Here is a 25,180-nt window from a genome sequence, read left to right as displayed (position 1 = left end):
CATTTGGTGTCTTATCAAAGGATTGAAAAAGGAAGAAGTTCTTGCAAATGGGAAAAGGATTAAATTTGAACAGTGGATCAGTATGTAAACCAACAACTGCTAGAACATCAAAAGTCTCATTGAAAAATATGATCTGAATGAAAAGATGCACTTTCTTCAAGCCGTGGCTCATAATTTAAAGTTATTTTAGAGTTTTTAAAGTTATTTTGGAGTTTCGTTAAGCTAAGGGAACGAACATCCTAGGGGACGAATTACCCCAGGGAACCAATCCTCCAGGAATGAATCACCCAGAGGTGAATCAACCGGGACATTTCACACGGGGACGAATCACCCTCGCACCCCCACCTCCGCCTGGGCCACACCATGCTCAGTGCTCACTTGCACCGCCTACGTCTGTTTCGTGACCCCTTCAAACCCTAGGTGTAGGACTACCCTTGATGCCATGGAACATTTCCTGCTTCAATGCCCACGCTTCCACTCTCAACATACTGCACTACGCTCCCCACTCTCCGCCCTGGCCATCACAATACTCAACCTACCCACCCTCCTGGCAACCTGCTGTCCTTCGCCTTACTTATGCCTGCTTGAGGAAGACCGGCTAGCTACCACGCCTGTGATACCCCAGGGCTCATAATGATCCATAGTTCTTTGTGGCCTCTTTTGGATCCTTATGAGCCCTAGGGTAGGCCTGTGTGGGTATCACAGGCGTGGTAGCTGGCCGGTCTTCCTCAAGAAGGCACAAGTAAGGCGAAGGACAGCAGGTTGCCAGAAGGGGTGGACTACTGAGGCCGCAAGGAGGGTGGGTGGGCATGCAAAACAAAATAACTAAAAGTATATGTGTGTGTGAATAACGCTGCGAATTTGGGTATAACAGCACACTTAGATAGTAGACTCAAGTATAGAGTCATTGATCTAAAACAGGGGTTCTCAACCTGGGGTATGCGTACCCCTGGGGTTACTTACCCCTGTGTAAGTAACCGAACCCTACATCAGAGCATGAAAGTTGAAAGTAAGCCGCATTATAGTCCACTCTGTCCTTCAGTGGAATTGAAAGGGTTTTATCTTTGGGCCTCTAGTAGCGTGCGTGCGTGTGCGTGTGTGTGTGTGTAATTTCACTGTTTGATCTGCTGCAGTCTCTGACGAGACAGCTAGACGTTACCCTACGGAACGAGCTCAGAGCTCATTGTTTCCGATCTTCGGATAGGCCTGAGACCAGGCACACACCGGGACAACAAGGTCACAACTCCTCGATTTACATCCCGTACCTACTCACTGCTAGGTGAACAGGGACTACACGTGAAAGGAGACACACCCAAATATCTCCACCCGGCCGGGGAAACGAACCCCGGTCATCTGGCTTGTGAAGCCAGCGCTCTAACCACTGAGCTACCGGGCTGTGTGTGTGTGTGTGTGTGTGACCTTGAGAGTGAATTCTCGGCACCATCCACATAACGCAGGATTCATAATAATGGTAGTTGGTGTTTTGTTGCATCTCATCTATGTATAATACATTCATAGGGCCATAGTGGTGTCCTGTATCTTCCTTCTCTCTCTTTGTAATTCACCTTGGTCTTCTACTGCTGGTCACCCAGCCAGCCCTCCCCATTACGGAGCGAGATCAGCCGGTATTTATCAAAAGTTCCAAGAATTCTCCTAAATTTACTCCCAAGTGTGTCTACGTCACCGTGACGTCACTCTCAAATTTTGGGATTTCTCCTAGCCGCCTTGAAACTCCGTTGGGAGAATTCCTATCTTCTATTTTTCCCAAGGTTGTGGAAATCAGTCAGTGTTACCATGTGAAAAGGAAACATACAACTTTCGTGTTATTTAGGCTTAAAGTAATGTTTTTTCTGCCTAATTATACAATGATAAATAAGAAAAAACTATAAAAAACACAAATAATTCATATATATACCAATTTTATGGTAATGGTACATATATTCCTACTCGAATTATTTCGGTACCGCATGGCGGATGTAAGCAATGACACGTGCAACTTTCAACTTTCAACACGATGGAAGGCAGCACACATATATCTATATATATATATATATATATATATATATATATATATATATATATATATATATATATATATATATATATATATATATATATATATATATATATATATATATATATATATATATATATATATATATATATATATATGTTTGATATGTGTATATATATATATATATATATATATATATATATATATATATATATATATATATATATATATATATATATATATATATATATATATATATATATATATATATATATATATATATATATATATATATATATATATATATATATATATATATATATATATATATATATATATATATATATATATATATATATATATATATATATATATATATATATATATATATATATATATATATATATATATATATATATATATATATATATATATATATATATATATATATATATATATATATATATATATATATATATATATATATATATATATATATATATATATATATATATATGTATTTACACTTCTTCATATTCGTGTGTGTGTGTGTGTGTGTGTGTGTGTGTGATCCCCTCCACTTCCTGTAGATTCACCGGGAAGTGAATGAACCTCCGGATGATGTCAGGGTGTACAAGGGCATCCAAGGTGTCATTGATCACTCTGCTGATGGTGGGCTGTGAAAGTCCAAAGTCATCAGCGTTGCACTGCTGCATTTTTCCCGTCGCCAAATACCGAAGAAGCAGTGCCACCTTCATCTCCGCACTCACAGCACAACTTCGTTTTGTTAAATTAGCAATTGCAGGTCGCACTAAGTCTGTCACAAACACAAGGCCAGCACGATCAACCCTGAACCTTCTCTTGAATTCAGCATCGTCGTACTGGTCGAATATGTCTCTCCTTGGCTGGAAATTCCTGCGCTGACGAAGCCTGTGTTGATGTTGCTCGGCCATCTTGCTGCCTTGTGACTGCTTCCAACTCCTTGGGACACCGTTTTCGTTCTCCCAAGCGGAGCGCGACTTGGGACTCACCACAAGACGTTGGGATAAGCCACAAGGATTTTCTCACAGTTGGAAGTAGTCTCAAGCGCTTAGGAGAGCCCCAAGCGCTTAGGACTTCCCCCCAGCCCTTGGAACTTTTGATAAATACCGGCCCAGAGCTTTTCCTTTTTACTTTCTCCAGTTCTACTCCATCTCCCATCTTATAGATTCCCACTGGTCGTCTTTCACTCTTTCCCATTTCCATGACATGGCTTTTGTCCACATTGAATTCCATCTCCCATTTTTTACTCCATTCCCAGATCTTATTTAGGTCTTCCTGCAGTATTTCACAATCCTCTTTTTGCTTTATAACTCTGCACAGTTTCGCATCGTCCGCAAACAGATTTATGTAGCTGTTCACTCCTTCTGGCATGTCGTTTATGTATATGAGAAAAAGTATTGGTGCCAATACTGATCCCTGTGGCACTCCGCTTTCTACTGCTCTCCACTTGGACTTCATATCTTTAACTACCGTTCTTATTTCTCTCCCCCTCAAATAATTTTCTATCCATCTCAATGTGCTTCCTTTTAAGCCACCCTTCTCCTCTAACTTCCACAGTAATCTTGCATGTGGCACTTTATCAAACGCTTTTTTAAATCTAAATAAATACAATTAACCCATCCCTCTCTCTCTTGTACTCTATCAACTATTTTAGAGTAGAAACTCAGTATATTTGTTACACACGACCGCCCTTTTCTAAAACCAAATTGACTATTTGATAGTAATTTGTTGTCTTCAAGGAACTCGATCCATTGTTTCTTTATAACTCTTTCACACATCTTGCATATTACACTAGTTAGTGATACCGGTCTGTAATTTAAAGGTTCTTCCTTCCTTTCACTCCTATATATGGGAACCACCTGTGTGTGTGTGTGTGTGTGTGTGTGTGTGTGATTCACTGTTTGATCTGCTGCAGTCTCTGACGAGACAGCCAGACGTTACCCTACGGAATGAACTCAGAGATCATTATTTCCGATCTTTGGATAGGCCTGAGACCAGGCACACACCTCACACCGGGACAACAAGGTCACAACTCGATTTACATCCCGTACCTACTCACTGCTAGGTGAACAGGGGCTACATGTGAAAGGAGACACACCCAAATATCTCCACCCGGCCGGGGAATCGAACCCGGGTACTCTGGCTTGTGAAGCCAGCGCTCTAACCACTGCACTGAGCTACCGGGCCGTGTGTGTGTATGTGTGTGTCATTCGTTCAGCCGGTACAATTCTCTGGTTCCCACATCATAGGAAGGATATATAGGTCTATTACAATCAGTGCAAAAGAGAATGACTAAAAAGGATACAAGGGGAGAGGAATATTCCTACGAAGCAAGACTGAGGCTGTTAAAATTGCATTCTTTTCAAAGACGTGTAAGTTAACAGGGGACCTGACAGAAGTACTAAGTGGTATATAGGGTTATAACATTAAGAGGATATAAGAAAAGTCCTTAGGACCAGTACCTAGGATAGAACCAGAAATAATGGGTTCAAGCTTGAGAAATTTAGATTTAATAAGAAATGGGAAGGATAAATGTAATTAACGGACACTCAGTAATCAGGTTTAGTGCTAAGTTAATAGGAAGCTTTAGTAGATTAGACAAATACATGGACGTTGATGACAAGTGGAAATAAGTAAGAATGTTCATATTGTACCAGGATTGCCACGTGTAGGCCTGAAGACCTTTTGCTGTTTAATTTCCTGATTTTCTTATGTTTTAACATTGTCTCCCATTATGAACTTTTGTTATTTTTTTTTATGTTTCATTCGTTAACACTCTTGCCCAAAAAGTTTCTCGTACTGGAAACAAAGTAAATGAGAGCTTATCACTCATCCATCGCTCATAGCTAGCCGCCACCATAACGTAAGACTCTCTCTCTCTCTCTCTCTCTCTCTCTCTCTCTCTCTCTGCTTTGAAATTACTACCAAGTGTTCGTTTTCTAATTGTGCAATATTAGCAACATCTGTTGAAAACTCTTCCTTATCATATTATTACTACGTATTTAAGGTAAAGGTCGACTACATTTGTGACATTTAGTGTTTTGAGAGTAAACGCACGTCTTACAGTTGCTGCAAGGTACTTATGAACAATTAGTGTTTATGATATGACAATGTAACTACACACCAGTATTGCCAGATGGTGAAATTTTTCACCAGATTCAGAAAATCTGGTGAAATTTCAAGCTTCCTGGTGAATAAATATTAAGAGTTTGGAACCAGACAAACTCTGGTGAAATCTGGTGAAAAGTAGTTGATCAGTGATTACTGCTAAAGTACAGATATCGTTCACGTCAAGAATAATTCAATGGATGGCGCCACTTTGCAACTACCGGTATTGTGTTTACATCAACACAAATGCAAACGGGTGAGTGCCCAGCTGGGTGACGTTGTAAACTCTACGTGTCCACAGTCGGGAGCCTCCACAGCCGAAGAAAACGCCTTTCATGGTAAACGGATATAAAAATATCAGTAGAAATCATCATTAATTATTCACTTGATGTGTCAGGTAAGACATTATTTTGTGGAGAAATGGGTATGTGTATAGTGCTATAAGGAGGACGTTCAGCATGTGTGTTTCGTTGTCATATTTACAAAGAAATTCTTCATGAACTGTTCTTAAAAACTTGCAGTGTTTGGTGAATGGCTTGGTGATGCTGGCATGATAAGAGGATGGTATATAATTGTTGCAAAATTATAAATGTACCTGCTGCATATATACACAAATACTGTAAGCTTATACCCAACCTGATAAAATATTCACAGCAGCCAGTCGTGGTTTCTGACTACAGATAAAATGATAATATGTGACTGGAGGCATTGGCAGTCTCAACATAGGTGACTAGGCCTACTCAAACTAGTTACTGGACCAGTGGTTCTTATCCCTTTTACTAACACGCCCCTCTAGGTACTGTTCTCTCCTTCCACAGCCCCGTGACATTATATAATCACACGAAAAATAATATACATACTCGTAACTATACGAGACTTTGAAAACAATAGTTAGTAACGAAGATACTGCTGCATTATTTCATAAACTTATCTTTACAGTACTGCCCGCGTTCGTGTCAAGAAAATAACTCATAACAGGAAAATACAGAAATCAAATGTCAACCATAGTGCTTCTTAGTATTGTGCGCATTCGATCGCATCTCATGATGCAGGGAATCTGTTGCACAAAATTTGACATTACTAGTGATATGCTCAAAAGATTCACGTCTGAACTGTATGAAGTGTAGGTAACTCTTGGATATAGCCTACCGAGAAAAGAGGAAGTAGATGCATTTATTAATTTATCCTAGCTACAGTTGTGTTAAAGGAAAATTTACAAGTACTTTCTTTACATTATTGCATTGCAGTACAGTATTATTCATAAAGTCATAGATTATGGAAATAAAGATTTTGACTTAAGAATGTTATGCATATTAATTTTCATTAAAAACTTATTTTACATTACCATAAAAAATGTTGGTGAAATCTGGTGAAATTTTGATGGATGTCTGGTGAATTCGGCACATCACGATCTGGCAATGCTGCTACACACACACACACACACACACACACACCGCGTAGTGTAATGGTTAGCACGCTCGACTCACAATCGAGAGGGCCGGGTTCGAGTCCCGGGGCGGCGAGGCAAATGGGCAAGCCTCTTAATGTGTGGCCCCTGTTCACCTAGCAGTAAATAGATACGGGATGTAACTTGGTTGTGGCCTCGCTTTCCCGGTGTGTGGAGTGTGTTGTGGTCTCAGTCCTACTCGAAGATCGGTCTATGAGCTCTGAGCTCGCTCCGTAATGGGGAAGACTGGCTGGGTGACCAGCAGGCGACCGAGGTGAATTACACACACACACACACACACACACACACACACACACGTTAGCTCGTATATTTCCACTCGTCCATAGATAGGTAGTGCCGGTAGTACGCTACTATTCGTGAAATTCTAGGTCAAGACTCAAGAGAGCGGCGAAAGTGTTCATAAACCACAAATGTTGTGCATCTATGGATGTCTACCTAATCAATAATATAAATCCTCCAAACATGAGGAAGAAATAGGTACTAGAACAATTATCAAATAATAAATTTCGAAGCAACTTTATGGAAGAAATATAAAGCTACGTACAGCAGTTGTGTTGCATTGTGATACTTGCTAACAGTGAACGATGTGTTGCGAAAAAAAAGATCTATTAAGACATTATTGTATTTCAGTCATGGTGATACATCAGATCGGTTGCTTAAAGGAACGGTAAACTACTTTTGTTAAAGTAACATGGTTGCTCCCGATTCTCACAAGGACCTCGATCACATGTTTAAGAAGAAAACTAAAAAGAAAAGGACGAAAAGAAAGAAGAATATACCAGCTGGAAGTGTTGCCAAATGGGATGTCATGCCGAAATGGGCTACTTACAGCAGCAGGATATGCATGTTGTGTATTCTTATCATGAATAATATGCACATCAAGTAATAATTATATACAGATTCTAAAACTGCAATAAATTTAGCATGTGACAAATGTGCTACCGCACAATTTCACGAGCTTATGGTTCATAATGAACACTGTCGATCACTTTCCTTTCGTCTTTGGAAAAAACAAGGAAAAAAAAAGATTAAATAAAAAAAATGGCTTACATATGTGTGAGAAATTAATGAAAATGTGGAACACAATAGTTACTAATGAAGTATAGGTAGATTTTATATACAACTATAGCTCCAATGTGTGTGTGTGTGTGACTTCCGTAACAATAGTGCAATATATAAGAATGTGTGTGTGTGTGTGTGTGTGTGTGTGTGTGTTTACGTTAATGCCTATAGCGTCTGTGACTCTGTAGGCTCACTTGAAGAGTATGTAGGAAGCGCTGTTCAGCTTCCGCCCATTAGTGGCGCGGGCAATTTTATTAAGATCCATATCACCACCCAAGCTCATCTTTGAGTGTAACCACCTAGAACCTGGGTATCATGGTGATATGTAGGTAACTTTAAAACACTCGACAAATAGCTAAGTGTTTAAGGCTGTACGTGGTGGGATTCTAATCAATGCCCGATCCCACGCTCACTATGTGCACCATATCCACTACGCCACCGCCTCCCTAGTATGTAATTCACCTCGGTCGTCTGCTGGTCACCCAGCTAGTCTTCCCCATTACGGAGCGAGCTCAGAGCTCATAGACAGATTTTCGGGTAGGACTGAGACCATATCAACACACAAATTAACACACACCGGGAAAGCGAGGCCACAACCCCTCGAGTTACATCCCGTACCTATTTACTGCTAGGTGAACTGGGGCCACACATTAAGAGGCTTGCCCATTTGCCTCGCCGCTTACCGGGACTCGAACCCGGCCCTCTCGAAAGTAAGTCGAGCGTGCTAACCACTACACTACGCGGTGTGTGTGTGTGTGTGTGTGTGTGTGTGTGTGCGAAAGAACAAGTGAACTGTCTATATATATATATATATATATATATATATATATATATATATATATATATATATATATATATATATATATATATATATATATATAAAACGGGGTTCGTGAGTTGGCCTTGTCGGGAGCAAAGAATTAATATCAATGGGAGTTCACACGTGCCAATTTGCGACTGAAATTTTACGTACGTAGAATTTCCGACTCAAAATATGTGCCTATAGCGGCTGGAGAAAGCAGTCGCAAAACAAGAACAACATGTTGGTCTTGTTAGTCGATTTGCGACTTTATTTACGCCATGATGCCACGGAGTAAGCTTGTCAGGATTTAATTTGATCGCAATTGTGCATAGTCTTCTTAAGATTAACCATTTTCTAATGAGAAGTGTAGGGTAATTTAGAGTGTGGTAGACACTCCTTTCTTTCCTTCTACCTAGCCAGGGACGTATCCACAGACATTTTCTTTTCTGTTGACTCTTCCGGTACGCCAAAAAAAGAGCAACTACCGCTTTAGCATCGTCACTGGGGGAAGACATCTTGGCAAGTTGGCGGATAGCTGTTTGTTTATATTCACTTCCCGCCAAGGGGCCAACTAATCGATACTTTCCAGTCGCTATGTGTGACGTTTTCCGACTAGAAGGGATGAGTCGGAAACTCTACGTACTAGGTAAAATTTCAGTTGGCCGTGTGAACCTGCCTTTAAGCTAAAGCGTATCTATATACATCAAGAGTAACTTTCCATAGGATTAGGTAGGCCTAGGGCTACATGGTCCCACTCAGTAAGATATTCAAGACGTTGATTTTTTAAGGTTGCACATTCTCTCTCTCTCTCTCTCTCTCTCTCTCTCTCTCTCTCTCTCTCTCTCTCTCTCTCTTTCTCCCTGTATATATATATATATATATATATATATATATATATATATATATATATATATATATATATATATATACTTTATTCAAGTTTCCCGCGTCCCCCAAAAATTCCCTATCCTATAGTTTGGCATCGGTTGGTTTGGCAACGCTGGAATCTGCGTCGACGACTGACGTGAACGAAAAGCAGCGCTACGGCCGCTGGCGCAAACTCAGTGAGTCAGTATTCACACTTCAGTGTGTTGTGAGAGACCAGTGGGAGAAGGTGTGTAGCATGTGCTTGTGATACCTCGTAGAGGCGTGTACACTGATTACATGTGGGGAACTTTATGCACATATATCCGCGTCATCCTTAGTTTTGACTGCTGGAGATTTGTACCTTATACTAGGGATTTAGCACACCAATGAATAATAAAAAAAAGGCAATGTCTTAAAAATCTGCGAACACTAAATATTTCAGTATTTACTTATTTCATCATATCCGGAAACGTAATCTCAGGTATAGTAGTTTGGTTGAGGAAAACACAGGGATCTTTGAGCCTAGAAGGACAATGATCATGTGTCTAGCATAGTGATGCAACCGCTGAGCTTGGCTACCGAGGTAAAGTTACCGCTGCAGAAGGGAGGACCAAAATGTCTGTAGGCCAGATGAACGACAAAGCAGAGGAGGAAGAGACATCCGTTGACACCGTGCTTGTTCCTTCCTCACAGCCTGTCATCGTCGCTGCCAATGGGTAAGAGCCAATATCACTGCAGTCTTCGTTGCTGTTATCCCTTACTCACTGACTATTATAGCTGCTTTTCTATCGGTCTACACTCTACACTAAGTGATGGTATTGATCACGCGCCCTAAATATGATTTCTTGTGTACGTACATTCACCTCGGTCGTCTGCTGGTCACCTAGCCAGTCTTCCCCATTACGGAGCGAGCTCAGAGCTCATAGACCGATCTTCGGATAGGACTGAGACCACATCAACACACAACACACACCGGGAAAGCGAATCCACAACATGTGGTCGTGTGTGTTTCACTGTTTGATCTGCTGCAGTCTCTGACGAGACGGCCAGACGTTACCCTACGGAACGAGCTCAGAGCTCATTAGTTCCGATCTTCGGAAAGGCCTGAGACCAGGCACACACCACACACCGAGACAACAAGGTCACAACTCCTCGATTTACATCCTGTATCTACTCAGTGCTAGGTGAACAGGGGTTACACGTGAAAGGAGACACCCAAATACTTCCACCCGGCCGGTGAATCGAACCCCGGTCCTCTGGCTTGTGAAGCCAGCACTCTAACCTCTGAGCTACCGGGTGTGTGTGTGTGTGTGTGTGTGTGTGTGTGTGTATATATATATATATATATATATATATATATATATATATATATATATATATATATATATATATATATATATATATATATATATATATATATATATATATATATATATATATATATATATATATATATATATATATATATAAGCTGACTGGTCACCCAGCCAACCTTTCCCCTACGGAAAGAGCTCTGGGCTCATACGGACTGAGACCGCATCACACACCACACACAACAGAAAAATTACATCCAGAACCTATTTACTACTAGGTGAACAGGGGTTACACATTAAGAGGCTTGCCCATTTGCCTCGTCGCTCCCAGGACTTTAACCCGGGCCCTCTCGTATGTGAGCCGAGCGTGCTAACCAGTATCCACTACACTTCGCTGTGTATATTATATATATGTTACACCCCGTTTGTGAAATTGCCCATTTCATGAAATGGGCAAACCCAATTCATGATATGAACCTAACCTAACCTAACCTTACCTAACCTAACCTAACCTTACCTAACCTAACCTAACCTAACCTAACCCAACCCAATTCATGAAATGTGCAATGGAGTGGCCATTTCATGAAATGGTTAGGTTAGGTTCATTTCATGAATTGGGTTTGCCCATTTCATGAAATGGGCAATTCACAAACGGTGTAATATATATATATATATATATATATATATATATATATATATATATATATATATATATATATATATATATATATATATATATATATATATATATATATATATATATATAAATGGCACCTTGTTATTTAATAAAATATACTAAAAAAAAAAAAAACGTTATGTTGGGTTAGGTTTGGGTTAGGTTAGGTTGGTTCACACTCGGTTCACAACCGAGAAGGGTTGGGTTCGAGCCCCGGGCGTGGCAAGGCAAATGGGCAAGCCTCTTAATGTGTAGCGGCTGTAGCCCTTGTTCACCTAGCATCAAGTAGTTATTGGGTATAATTCGAGGGGTTGTGGCCTCGCTGTCCAGGTGTGTGGAGTGTGGTGTGGTCTTAGTCGTACCTGAAAATTGGTTTATAAGCTCTGAGCTTGCTCCCACGGTTTGGACCGTGCTCGCTCCTTAATGGGAAAGAACCGTGACCAGCAAGCTATCGTGAATACACATGCGTAAAGCGTAACTCCGCATAAGCAGTTGTTTATATATATATATATATATATATATATATATATATATATATATATATATATATATATATATATATATATATATACGTACGGTATATATATATATATATATATATATATATATATATATATATATATATATATATATATATACATAGTGGATAAGGTGGTGAGCGTGGGATCAGGCAGACCTCCACGCGTAGGTTCGAATCCCACCACGTATACAGCCTTAAAATTAAAACACTTTGCCATTTGTCGAGTGGTTTAAAGTTACCTACATGTCACCATGATACCCAGGTTCTAGGTGGTTACACTCACGATGAGCTTGGGTGGTGATATGGGCCCTAATATGGGTACCACTTTAAATAAAATTGCCTAATGGGCGGAAGCTGAACAGCGCTTCCCATACACTCTTCAAGTGTGCCTACAGGCGCTATAGGCCTTACCGTAAGAAAAAAAAAAAAAAAAATATATATATATATATATATATATATATATATATATATATATATATATATATATATATATATATATATATATATATATATATATATATATATATATATGTGAGGGAACGTGAAGACTTGTAGTACATTACATACATTATATATAGCACACATTATAGTGGATATTAAGTTTATCTTGCGTGATTTGGCAAGAATGTGATGTATTACAGTGTATTATAATGTAATGAATAAACTGATCGAGGCATCGAGAGCTGTGCAAACAATGTACTCTGATAAATGTTGACGAAGAAACGTTAGAGAGACACCTGTGTGTGTGTGTGTGTGTGTGTGTGTGTGTGTGTGTGTGTGTGTGTGTGGGTGGACGAGAGAGAGAGAGAGAGAGAGAGAGAGAGAGAGAGAGAGAGAATGTGCATACATGCGTGGGTCGACTCAGAAACAGGATATCTTGCGTCATCGAATAGCCATTTCCACTACCACTCATTATTTTACAGAGGAGAAACAACCTTGGACAGTATGAATGTGGAATAACATAGCGGAAGTGACGGCGGGCATTGTGTTCCTTCTCTATATTGTTGCGGGACGCTTAGAAAGAGACTGGTTTCTTCCCACACATTACTCATAATAAAAACCCTCAGTGGATAATAGCTCGGCACATTTTCTTCCAGCAATCATGATGAGCCTGGGGAGACCCTGCTGGAAGAGCCTGAGCAACGATATGTGCTGGAGACTGCTGAAGAAAGACGAGGGCGCCGCATCTCTCACTGGGTCGTCTACATCACATCCTTCAACGTGTGCGTGTGTTTCTCCATCGTGTTGACCGGCGTCTGGCCATACCTGCGCCAGGTAAAAGCCGGTTTTGAATTGTTATTTATTTATATTGTTCGTCCTTTTGGTTATTTATGTGTTGTAGAATTACGAACAATATGCACAGTTAATCAATAGCCATTCATTTCGCGATAATTGTTTAATCCATACGTATACCCATTCAGATACAATTTCTATATATTCCTAAATTCTGTATTTCTATTCCGTGAAAAAAAGTAAATTTTTACAGTTACACCAACAGGTCAATTCTGGATTTTTTTTTTTTTCCTGGTAGATTTCGACCTGTTTTGAATGAATATGGACTTCGTTGCCGTCGCAAATCCGTTTTTTTTTTTTTTCATTCCCGTCTCTTATGGAAACACGATTTTGCAATAAAGCGAAGCATTTTTTTTTTTTTCGGTATATTTTGACCTGTTTTGAATTAATCTTCACTAACCTAACCTAACCTAACCTGACCTAGCTAACGTAACCATGTTGAGGCGACATGCACCACTGATATGTCTTCCTCAGAACAAAATTAACTTTATTAACATAATTAAATGGCTCTAACCAAGGCAAACTAGCCTAACCTGACTAGCAACGCTAAGAAATTAATATAAAGTCATTACCTTATTTCTTTCCGATACAATGGATATGATCGAGGCGACACCCTGCCCAGACAGACATATTCCATAGACTGAATTCAGAGTTGCTTCTTTCCACAAACCGCTCTGAAGATTGGCTAGATTTGTTCAGTATTATTTTTATTGGTCAGTGCCTGCATGCCCTAACAAAAGAATCAATCATCACCGTTCATTTCACGCGTGCACAAATAATGTGACAATACGCACACACGAACGAACTCACGTAACGGCGTTCCTCACAGTCCTCATTCCTCACCGAGGATGTTAGATTGCGGAGGCAGCACGCCCCTATCCCTGATAACGAATAAGGGAATATGGAGTCCTCTTCCCTTATCTGTTATCTATTTTTTTTATCCTCTGTTTTATTATAATTTCCTCCTATTCCTCTATTCGTTATCCATTTTATTTTTCTTGTGCTATTCCTTTCTATCCTGTTTTATTTCCATTTCCTCCATTTATTATCCTTTTTCTTTCTATCTCGTGTTTTGATCCCATTTCCCCCATTTATTATTTCTCTTCTCTTTCTTTTTCTCCCATGTTCATATATGTGACGTCATATCAGCTGGATGGAGCTGCGAAGGGAGAGCCGGGAAACGAGGAGAGCAGGCGGGACGTGTATATTAGGACATTGCCCTGCTAAAAAATAATACCGAAAAAAAATATCGAAAGAAAATTATCGGTATAATGTATGTCGAAGAGAAAAAAAATACCAGTACAGCGTTATACCGCAATGGTTTGTAATACTGGCGACACCGAAGCTAAAATGCCGGTATTTTTATACCTAATTTCCTGCACGTCCCTGTGATCTCAGTCCATCACACGGGCGGGTGTTGCTCACTTTCCTCAAAAAGTATTTTTTTTTTTTTTTTTTACATTTTTATTAACGTTATAAACAATTAGCGACGGGTATGTATGGGCTCAAATAACTAAGAATGATAAGGTCTATTAGAAGAGAAGAGTAACAAAAGCAATGTTGCTGTTGGTGTAAGGGTAAGATAATACAAAAAAAGAAGTAATAGACCAAAGTAAGAAGAGCACAGTGAATTAAATAGATGTCGATGTCATGATGACAAATTGTAAAGTTAGTGACTTAAGTTATTCTCCCTCCCTCGACTCTCCTGCGGCGTATGTCTCAAGGTCATGTAATGGTTATATAACATGTTTTCCTTTGTTACGTATGTACTGACATGATCCTCCTTTTATGTACTCTACTTATCCTTCCTCTTTAATATTTTTCTTTCTAAAGCACATGTCTAGGGAGGGAAGGCAGGCAGACATGAAACTGTATATGCGCGCACGTCGGCCTTTAAAAAGAGAGAGAAAAAAAATCTACATATACCGCCCCGGAACGTAACTGAATGGTCAATATTTTGCAGATGATTAATTGTAAATTAGATATTGACTACAATACTCTGGAAATGCAACTACTTACATTAGAAATACGTTAATTTGTCATTAAATAGCAGAATCTTCTGAATTTCTAAACGCTAATTTTCACCAGCAATGGACACTTAAAGCATTGTAATACATTTTCAATCACAACCATATTAACAAAACGACGAATGTGAAACGAGCATCATAAGCAAAGCATCTGTAAACAGTTCTCTGTGGCACAATGAGACAGTCAACGTAAGAAAAAAAAAAAATCCACTTAGCTGATTGATTCAGTATATAATTTTGAGACATTTCCGCAAATAACTTGAAACATTTTTTGTACATGTGCGTCAACAAGACATTTGAAAAAAAAAAAAAAAATATTTGAAACACAAAAATATTATTCTGAAATGTACTGAAATACTGTATCCGATTACATGTTGGAAAAGTTTTTAAATATAGTATTAGGAACATTATATATATATATATATATATATATATATATATATATATATATATATATATATATATATTGTATCTGAATGGGTATACGTATGGATTTTCAAAATACATTATTGTCCGTGTGTGTGTGTGTGTGTGTGTGTGTGTGTGTGTGTGTGTGTGTGTGTTTCACTGTTTGATCTGCTGCAGTCTCTGACGAGACAGCCAGACGTTACCCTACGGAACGAGCTCAGAGCTCATTATTTCCGATCTTCGGATAGGCCTGAGACCAGGCACACATCACACACCGGGGCAACAAGGTCACAACTCCTCGATTTACATCCCGTACCTACTCACTGCTAGGTGAACAGGGGCTACATGTGAAAGGAGACACACCCAAATATCTCCACCCGGCCAGGGAATGGAACCCTGGTCCTCTGGCTTGTGAAGCCAGCGCTCTAACCACTGAGCTACCGGGCGCGTGTGTGTGTGTGTGTGTGTGTGTGTGTGTGTGTGTGTGTGTGTGTGTGTCCGTGCGCGCGCGCGCGCATACTTGTTCTTATGTATGATACTCGGTCGACAGCTGGAGCCTGGGGTGTCGAAGGACATGCTTGGATGGGTGATTGCTGCTAACCCAATTGGTCAGATGATCGCCTCGCCACTTCTGGGGATGTGGAGCAACTGGGCAGGATCTAATAGGTAGGTGTAGCTGTACTGAAGTGTGAAGAGAATTGGATGCTGAGTGCAAAATAAAGTAGGAAAGGAACTTTGTTGTTCTTTTTTTTTTTCTTTTCAATGCTATGGCCCATAGCGCCTGTAGGTATACTTAAAGAGTATGGGAAGCGCTGTTCAGCTTCCTATACTCTTCAGGCAATTTCATTTATAATGGGACCCATATTCATTGCTGCCCCTTGATTAAACAGAAAGAAAGTAAGGTAGAAAAGATTAAAATTACAGTGTCAAATTTTTGTCTCGTACTCACAACACATAGAGAAGGAAGAAACTCCTGATTTTTCATGTATTTGCTGAGATACAGTATGAAAATTATTTAACCAAAGCATATTCAAAGGTCGAGAGAGGCAAGAGAATCTACACTATTATAGTCTTTCTTATAACAAAACATAAAGGCTGTGTGATATAGGGTATAGTGGCAGTTTCCTGGGGTTTTAGTGTTGCTGTCATGATTCTAGCAAATTTAGCACAATCAATGGAGAAAACACCCCATGAAAATAACCGTGTGACCTTTGTAAACCGTTCTTATGAGGAACTAACCTTGGCAAAGATTCGTCTCTATAGTTATTTGCTACTTCTCACGTCTTATGATAGCAGCAAAAAACACATACATTAAGAAAAGTCGTGTCCAGCATATTGATGATTATGTTACGCCACCCATTCTTCCTGCCACTGGTGGTATTACTACTACTACTACTACTACTACTACTACTACTACTATTATTGTTATTATTATTATTATTATTATTATCATCATTATTACTATTATTATTATTTTTATTATTATTGTTATCATCATTATTATTATTATTATTATTATTATTATTATTATTATTATTATTGTTTTTATTATAATTGTTAATCTTCTCGTGATTTTTCTTCTTATTTTGTTATTATTATTATTATTGTTATTATTATTATTATTTCCCCTAGGAAATGTGTGAATTGGAGAGAGAGAGAGAGAGAGAGAGAGAGAGAGAGAGAGAGGGGGAGAAACGTGTCATATATATGATGGAGAGGAATTTATGATGACTGTTATGCAAGTAAAATATGGACTGCGTGGCGCAGTGTCTGCCCGGTGTGGCAGAGGAAAGAGCGAGCATATCACTCCCCAAAATCAGTGGATTGTTGGCCATAACACGCAGTTCCCCTCCAAGACTGTAAGAATAATTCACTAAATTCAGATTGTATGACATAATCAACTTTACATAATGTGAAATATGGAAAAATGGTGTTTTCCTGACCATTATATCTGCTGCCAGGCCACACTTGAATTTCACACCACGGCTAAACAATATCTTAAAATGCACATACTGTACATAGAACATTTTCGCCTTAGAATGACTTGGACTTTCCCCTCTGGCAATAGTATCTGCAGAAACTCGTGTTACCTTCTGTATATTGCTTATATGGATTGTAATTTTGGACATTTTATAACAAAAATGAGACGGAAAATGAGTGTTGGTAGAGTTTGATAATGACACATATTGCAACACCCTGACTCAGTTGTGCCACAACTGTGATATTCAGTCATCTCCCACCAGCCTTCTCATCAGCTCTCGCGATCTCGCAGCAACTATTACAAGGAATCTGTGTAATCAGAGATTTCATGAAATTACAAGGGATTTAGAGCAAAAATGTTTTAGTAAGCGTATTTCATTATTATCTGTTTTTACCAGCAAAGATTAGGTTAAGTTTGGTCAGCATAAGTTACTGTAAAATCAGTTTGATCAGTCAACCAGTCTTGATAGATTTGTAACGGATTTTTAGGGTCTAAAACTTGTAGATCTATTAAAATTCGGAATATTTGTATATTTCTATAAGTAAAACATTTTTTTCTCACGACATTCCTTGTTATTCCGTGAACTCGCTAATTATACGGAATCCCTGTAATTCACACACACACACACACACACACACACACACACACACACACACACACACACACACACACACACACACACACACACACATATATATATATATATATATATATATATATATATATATATATATATATATATATATATATATATATATATATATATATATATATATATATATATTCAGATTCGGATGCCATCGCCTTGCACGCAGATTTGGATACGATGAATGAATGGACCTACAGATGACAAATGCAGTTTAACATTAACAAACACAAAGTATTGAGCGTAGGTAGAGGAAATCCACACAATAAGTATTTACATGATAAACAACGAGGCCTTGGTAGGTTCAGGACATGAAGAAAAATTTAGAAGTTATTGTTAGCTCCGACCTTAGTCTAAGAAAACAATGCATAGAGGGTAAAAATAAGGCAAATAAGGTACCAGGACTGATTTTTAGGAGTGTTTACAGCAAAAATCCCGAAGTAATATTAAAGTTATATTTGACGCTGGTCAGACCACATCTAAATTATGTTGTACAGTTCTGGTCCCTACATTATAGAGAGGATATACATCTATTAAAATCAGTGTCAAGGAGAAATACTATTACTAAAAGAATACAGGGAATGAGTGATATTTCCTACGAAGCGAGATTGAAGATACTAAATTTGCATTCCCTAGACTAGAGAGATGTAGGTTAAGAGAGGGTTTGAGAGAAGTATTCAAGAAGTATAGGGGTTACAACAAAGGTGACATGAGCAAAGTTGTTATGATCAATAGCCAGGATAAAACCAGAAGTAATGGTTTCAAGCTTCTGAAATTTAAATTTAAGAAAGAAATGGGAAGGAACTGTGGTTCTCTTATAGAGTTGTTGGTAAATGGCACGGACTCAGTAAAAATGTTGTTAGTGCTAAGTCAGTCGGGAGGTTTAAAAGATTAGATGATTTTGGATATGAGAGAGAGAGAGAGAGAGAGAGAGAGAGAGAGAGAGAGAGAGAGAGAGAGAGAGAGAGAGAGAGAGAGAGAGAGAGCATGGGTGAACTTATCAGAACTTTCACGCGAGTCTGTGATGTTTTAATACATAATCAACACACGTGATAATACTGTTCATAGGACTTCTTTTTTACATGTGAATGAGCTAAGACAAGAAAACAAAAATCCTGGAAGAAAACCCATGAAGCTACCTCTTGAAGTGCCTTGGAGTACCACAAGTCACTGGAGATAAAGAAACGCTTCTAGAATCTACCAGTGAAAGGGATGAATGAGTTGCTTCTTTTCGTAGGAACATTATTTCAAATCATTGGTGTGTGTGTGTGTGTGTGTGTGAGAGAGAGAGAGAGAGAGAGAGAGAGAGAGAGAGAGAGAGAGAGAGAGAGATGTAATATTATCTCTTTAGGTTCATCTAACATGTTTTTAGTCACTTTAGCTGACAAGTGAAGTTAAGTAGTACATGTTATGTGCCACTGCTCAGGCTCAACAGGAAGCTTCCTAGAACTGTGACTCGTATATGCAATGTGAACACTAGTTCCCATCCCCTGCCTCTCGTCTGTGTGGTGCGCGTGATATGCCTCACGCGCCCACCTTTTCCTCTGAGTGAGGGGCGTGACACGGTTCCCGTCTCCTACTTCATGTGAGGCGCGTGACAACTCCCACCCCCTACTTCTTGTTTGTGTGAGGCACGTGGCAGTTTCCTCTCCCTGCCTTTCGTCCGTGTATTCAGACTTATGTGACGCACTTTTTTTTTTTTTTACTTGGCTTCTAAAGTGTGTTGCAGAGCTCCCTACCATTTCCTGCCACTGTTTTTTCTTCTCACTATACATATATGTTATATATCTGTTGTGGATGGAGGTGATTGTTACTATAAGATAATAACTATATTCGTACAAGATTTTTCCTTTTCATTTTATTATTAGAATCTTGTGTCACTTGAGGTAACAACCGAAATACTCCCTGCATTCTTTTTTTACCTTGAACAAACATTGTCATTTCGCGGGATTAAAACCAGCATTCATCTCGATGATATGATGCTAATAACCACTCATAACTGCCCGCCCGCCACAGCTTCATATCACGATGCCGAGTAGCACACTTATCCACGCCACCGGCGGGCTAGTGTCCGCTTTCTGTAATATATATGTATGTATATATATATATATATATATATATATATATATATATATATATATATATATATATATATATAAACACACACATACGACTGTGGGCAAGAATTTTATAGACTGGTTTGCAATGCACTGCTTTTCAGTATCAATAACACTTGTAGTATCGGTATCAGTATCGGTCAAAATTCTGGCACTGGTACATCGCTAATATATATATATATATATATATATATATATATATATATATATATATATATATATATATATATATATATATATACACACACACACAACAAAGTATGTTACTAAGATAAGTTTAAAGCTACAGTTAAGACATTTACTCTGAGCATAAAGTTTGAGTAATTGCCCTACAAATCAATATAATTGATCTTATTACAGGTAAATATGACTAGTCGAGGTAAACAACTGTTACAGTTGGCATTGAAATCGGTGGAAAAAACAAAAGAGGCATCATCGCAGGAGACTAAAGTGACTGAAAATGTCTGATATCCATAGAGATTATGTTTCAAAATGCAGAGGGAATAATGCACCGTTTGGGAACTACTCTATGTTCTACAAGGTGTTCACTGAAGATTACAATATTTCTTTTTTCACCCCGAAAAAAGATCAATGTGACACATGTGCAACCTTTGAAAATGCAAGTAAAACTGAAAAAAATAGTCTGCAAGAGAAGTATGATCAGCACCAAGTTTAAAAGAATTGTCAAGATCTGAAAAAGCTACTGATAAAGTATCATCAAATGCTGCTGTAGCTGTTTATGATTTGCAAGCTGTATTCCAACTGCCCAGAGGAGATGTATCCCTGTTTTACTACAAATCCAAGTTAAATGTTTTGAATTTTACAATTTATTACTTGAAATCTAACAATTGTGAGTGTTATGTCTGGGATGAATCCAATGGGCATCGTGGAGTCAATGAACTTGGTTCTTGTGTTCTTGACTATATCCATAAAGTTTGTGAAACTGGTAAGAAGGATATTATTTTTTATTCAAACAATTGCAGTGGTCAGCAGAAAAACAAGTTTATGTTAGCTCTCTATTTATATGCAGTAAATAATCTGGACCTTGATTCCATTACTCACAAGTTTCTCATTAAAGGACATTCCCAGAATGAGGGCGATTCAGCTCACTCATTGATTGAAAAGCAAGTCAAGCGACTCCTTAAGAGTGGACCAATCTGTGTTCCAGAAACATTCGTAACCGCTATTCGAATGGCAAGAAAAAAAGGAGAGCCTTTTAAGGTGAAAGAATGTGATTATGAATTCTTCTTGAACATTAAAGTTTTGGCTAACGAAATTGGTCCAATGATGAACATGAAGGAGCTGAAAATTTCTGCAGTGAAAATATTGAAAGTTACTAAAGAATCTCCAAAATCAGTATTCTACAAACATTCTTATAATGAAAATTTCAAGGAAGCAACTGTTCTCAAGAAAAGAATGTCAAAAGGAACCTTCACAATTCTACCATGCTTTGGTCACAAACCAGGTATAACATCCAAGAAGAAAGATCTTCTTGATTTGTGCAAAAGAAGCCTCATTATTAATCCTTATAAGAGGTTTTATGAGAATCTGTAATTTTCAGATAATCTTCAAGAGAACATGGATTAATCTTTTTATTTTGATCATTTAGTAAAAAAAGGAACGCCTCAAATACAGGGGTACAACTGCTTTGTTATTTACTTTATATTATTCACACAGTTTATAGTTTGTCAAAAAGGGAATACCTTAAATACAGGGGTACAACAACTATGTTATTTACTTTATTTTGTTCACACAATTCATATTTTGTCAAAAAAGGAACGCCTCAAATACAGAGGTACAACAGCTTTGTTATTTACTTTATTTTGTTCACACAGTTTATGATTATGTGAACTGTTACTTGTGTAATAACAGTTGTTTATTTCCTTTGTTTCTTTCTCCTTTTGTTGTAATATAGTCATAACTTCAGTTACAACAGTGGAAAATGCGTATATTTCCCGCAATAACGTCATAATTCCAAATTTATTTTTCAAATAGGTACAAAGCATGTTTATAATAAATGTATTTTTTAATATGAGATGTCATGTACTACATTTAATCATGGAATAAAAATTCATTGCTAAATACCTCGTTTAAAAGTTCCATGGGAGACTGTATTACATAATTAAAGTTTATTTTGCTTCTCCTGAAAAGTAGCATTTTATTTTAGTTATGTCAGTGTTGAAATGAATGAGTGATATATATATATATATATATATATATATATATATATATATATATATATATATATATATATATATATATATAACCTGCATAAAAATTCCATTTTGTGCCTGAGAGAATGCAGACTGTGATCAAAACAAACAATACAACATTTCCCACATATCGTATAAACATAAGTCCTCAACTCAGAAAATAAGTGTCACATTTTGGAATTTAAATTTTGGGGGGAACTCATGGGGAAACACCGACCTAGGTTTGGGCGAGCACCGACATATATTTTGAAGCTCTAAAAAAAAAAAAAAATAAATAAAAAAAAAAAAAAATAAATACAGTAATAATAATAATAAATAAATAAATAAATAAATAAATAATAAAATGGATAAATATATTCTTTTCGCTGGATATCAACACATATGATAACCTTAGGCACCCTCCATCATTATTAAGTGGTGAAATGATAGATAAACGCATAAAAAATAACATTTATTTGGCAAAACAAATTTGATTTCTGCAGACAAAAATCATGCTAAAAACATATCCTCAGAAAGATAAATTTAATGAATTCTGAACAGTTGTTTGTACCAGAGAGGGAAGTTTAAGTATCTTAAAGTATATTCAAAGAACTTATAAGATAATTACATACAAATACTTTAGCCCGTAGGCAACTGCAATCTTAAAGTATATGTTGAAAGCAAGTAAAAGGGCAATACACCTTTACTAGGTTAACCTGCTTCTTGGTGGTACCCTTGTTGGTTACCAGGATACTTTTACACTGTGCTAGCTCGACAGATGCTTCATTCAAAATGGTAGGGAAGTTAAATGTGTCCTTGGTAGAAGCTGACTTCATGTGGAAGACAGAAAGATGCACTACTTCACTACCACCATTTATTTCCATGTTAATTTACATAATCAGTCACTTTTTGTTGTTTTTCCAACTATTTCCAAATATTATATACATATATATATATATATATATATATATATATATATATATATATATATATATATATATTTTTTTTTTTTTTTTTTTACAACAATACTGTGGCAGCCACTTCAAAAGGACACACTTCATTTCACTCATAAACATGTCAATATGGCTAGATATTGTAATGAAACTTATCTTGAAACAACCACGCCATATTCACTAACTTGAGACACTGTATGAGAACCATGTAAATAATATCAGACATCCTATTTTTTTTTTTTTTTTTTTTTTTTCCTGCTAAACGCAGACTGCATGTTGCTCGTATGTTGTTTGCTGAGGATTGACGCTATGTTGGTGGTGAGTGGCGGCGTAAAATTTACAATACTTATCGTACCAAAGCATTTGGTCGGTGTATATATATATATATATATATATATATATATATATATATATATATATATATATATATATATATATATATATATATATATATACACACACACACACACACACACACACACACACACACACACACACACCCGGTAGCTCCATAAGCCAGAGGACCGGGATTCGATTCCCCGGCCGGGTGGAGATATTTGGGTGTGTCTCCTTTCACGTGTAGCCCCTGTTCACCTAACAGTGAGTAGGTACGGGATGTAAATCGAGAAGTTGTGACCTTGTTGTCCCGGTGTGTGGTGTGTGCCTGGTCTCAGGCCTATCCGAAGATCGGAAATAATGAGCTCTGAGCTCGTTCCGTAGGGTAACGTCTGGCTGTCTCGTCAGAGACTGCAGCAGATCAAACAGTGAAACACACACACACACACACACACACACACTCGATCCTCGTTTATTCGGAACTTGTTTATCCGGATTTCGGTTAATCCACTTAATAATTTGAGTCCGGACGGCTAACAAATGAATTCAAATAATGTGCGCCTCGCACACTTCCAGAAACGGCCAACAGGGCAGCGCCGCTGCGGCAGGCGGTTGTAAACAAGTCCGGCTGATGCTAGTGAACACTGTGTATTGTCCGGCATCAGTGAGCAAGTTTGTGCATTTTTCAGTAACTTAAAACTCTTAGTTATGTCTCCCAAGGGTGTTAGGCATTAAGTGAGTGGCTCTAATTGTGATTTAAAAGATGGAATTAATAAGAAAATTGAGAAAGAAGCTAGTGTTAAGAGTGTCTGTTAGGAGTATGGTATGGCCAAGCAAACTGGGTCGGACTTTAGTAAATCAAAAGATAAGCTGGTAGAATATTCTGCCAAATACTGTGAGGATGCATCATCAAGTAAAAGTGGTGAAGGTGCACCAGGGAAAAATGTAAGGAGTGGAGAAGATGCTGCATTAGATACCGCAGTTATGAAGTGTTATATGCAGCAGCTAGAAAGCTGGCATAGAAATTGAGATCGAGAATTTCAGGGGGAACGATGGGTGGCTGTGGCGATTTCACAATCGAAACAGATTTTTTAATGCTACTGTGCAGGATGAAACTGGCGACGCACACCCAACATCGCATGGCATGGCAGCATGTTGTGGTAGTATATTCATTATACTTCATGTCTATGAATTTTGTTTGTGTGTGTGTGCACTCTATTATTATATATATCGGCTTATAAGTCGAGTTTTTAAGGTCTTTTTTTTTATGGTCAAAACTAGTGGTCGACATATTGGATAGATATGACATAGCAAACTTCAAATATATTTGTACCAATAACATCAGCATACAGAAA

At 37.9% G+C, this 25,180-nt stretch overlaps 1 protein-coding gene across 3 annotated transcripts in view; it reads left to right on the top strand.

Moving 5' to 3' along the window:
* The first annotated feature begins 5,426 nt into the window (after positions 1-5,426).
* LOC123515892 (major facilitator superfamily domain-containing protein 8-like) overlaps positions 5,427-25,180 on the top strand; it is a 35,806-nt gene continuing 16,052 nt past the window's right edge. Inside the window, exons 1-4 of one of the 3 annotated variants that reach the window (XM_045274782.1) lie at positions 9,565-9,610; positions 9,845-10,079; positions 12,970-13,147; positions 16,151-16,266. In XM_045274782.1, coding sequence (XP_045130717.1) covers positions 9,979-10,079; positions 12,970-13,147; positions 16,151-16,266 — 395 coding nt within the window. In that variant the 5' untranslated portion in view covers positions 9,565-9,610; positions 9,845-9,978. Of the gene's footprint in view, positions 5,503-9,564; positions 10,080-12,969; positions 13,148-16,150; positions 16,267-25,180 lie in introns of those variants that run through there. The other 2 variants (XM_045274783.1, XM_045274781.1) reach the window with 2 other exon arrangements.

This window comes from Portunus trituberculatus, chromosome 40 (genome assembly GCF_017591435.1).
Source record: "Portunus trituberculatus isolate SZX2019 chromosome 40, ASM1759143v1, whole genome shotgun sequence".
Lineage (NCBI taxonomy): Eukaryota > Metazoa > Arthropoda > Malacostraca > Decapoda > Portunidae > Portunus > Portunus trituberculatus.
This window is presented reverse-complemented; position numbering and strand designations above follow the sequence as displayed.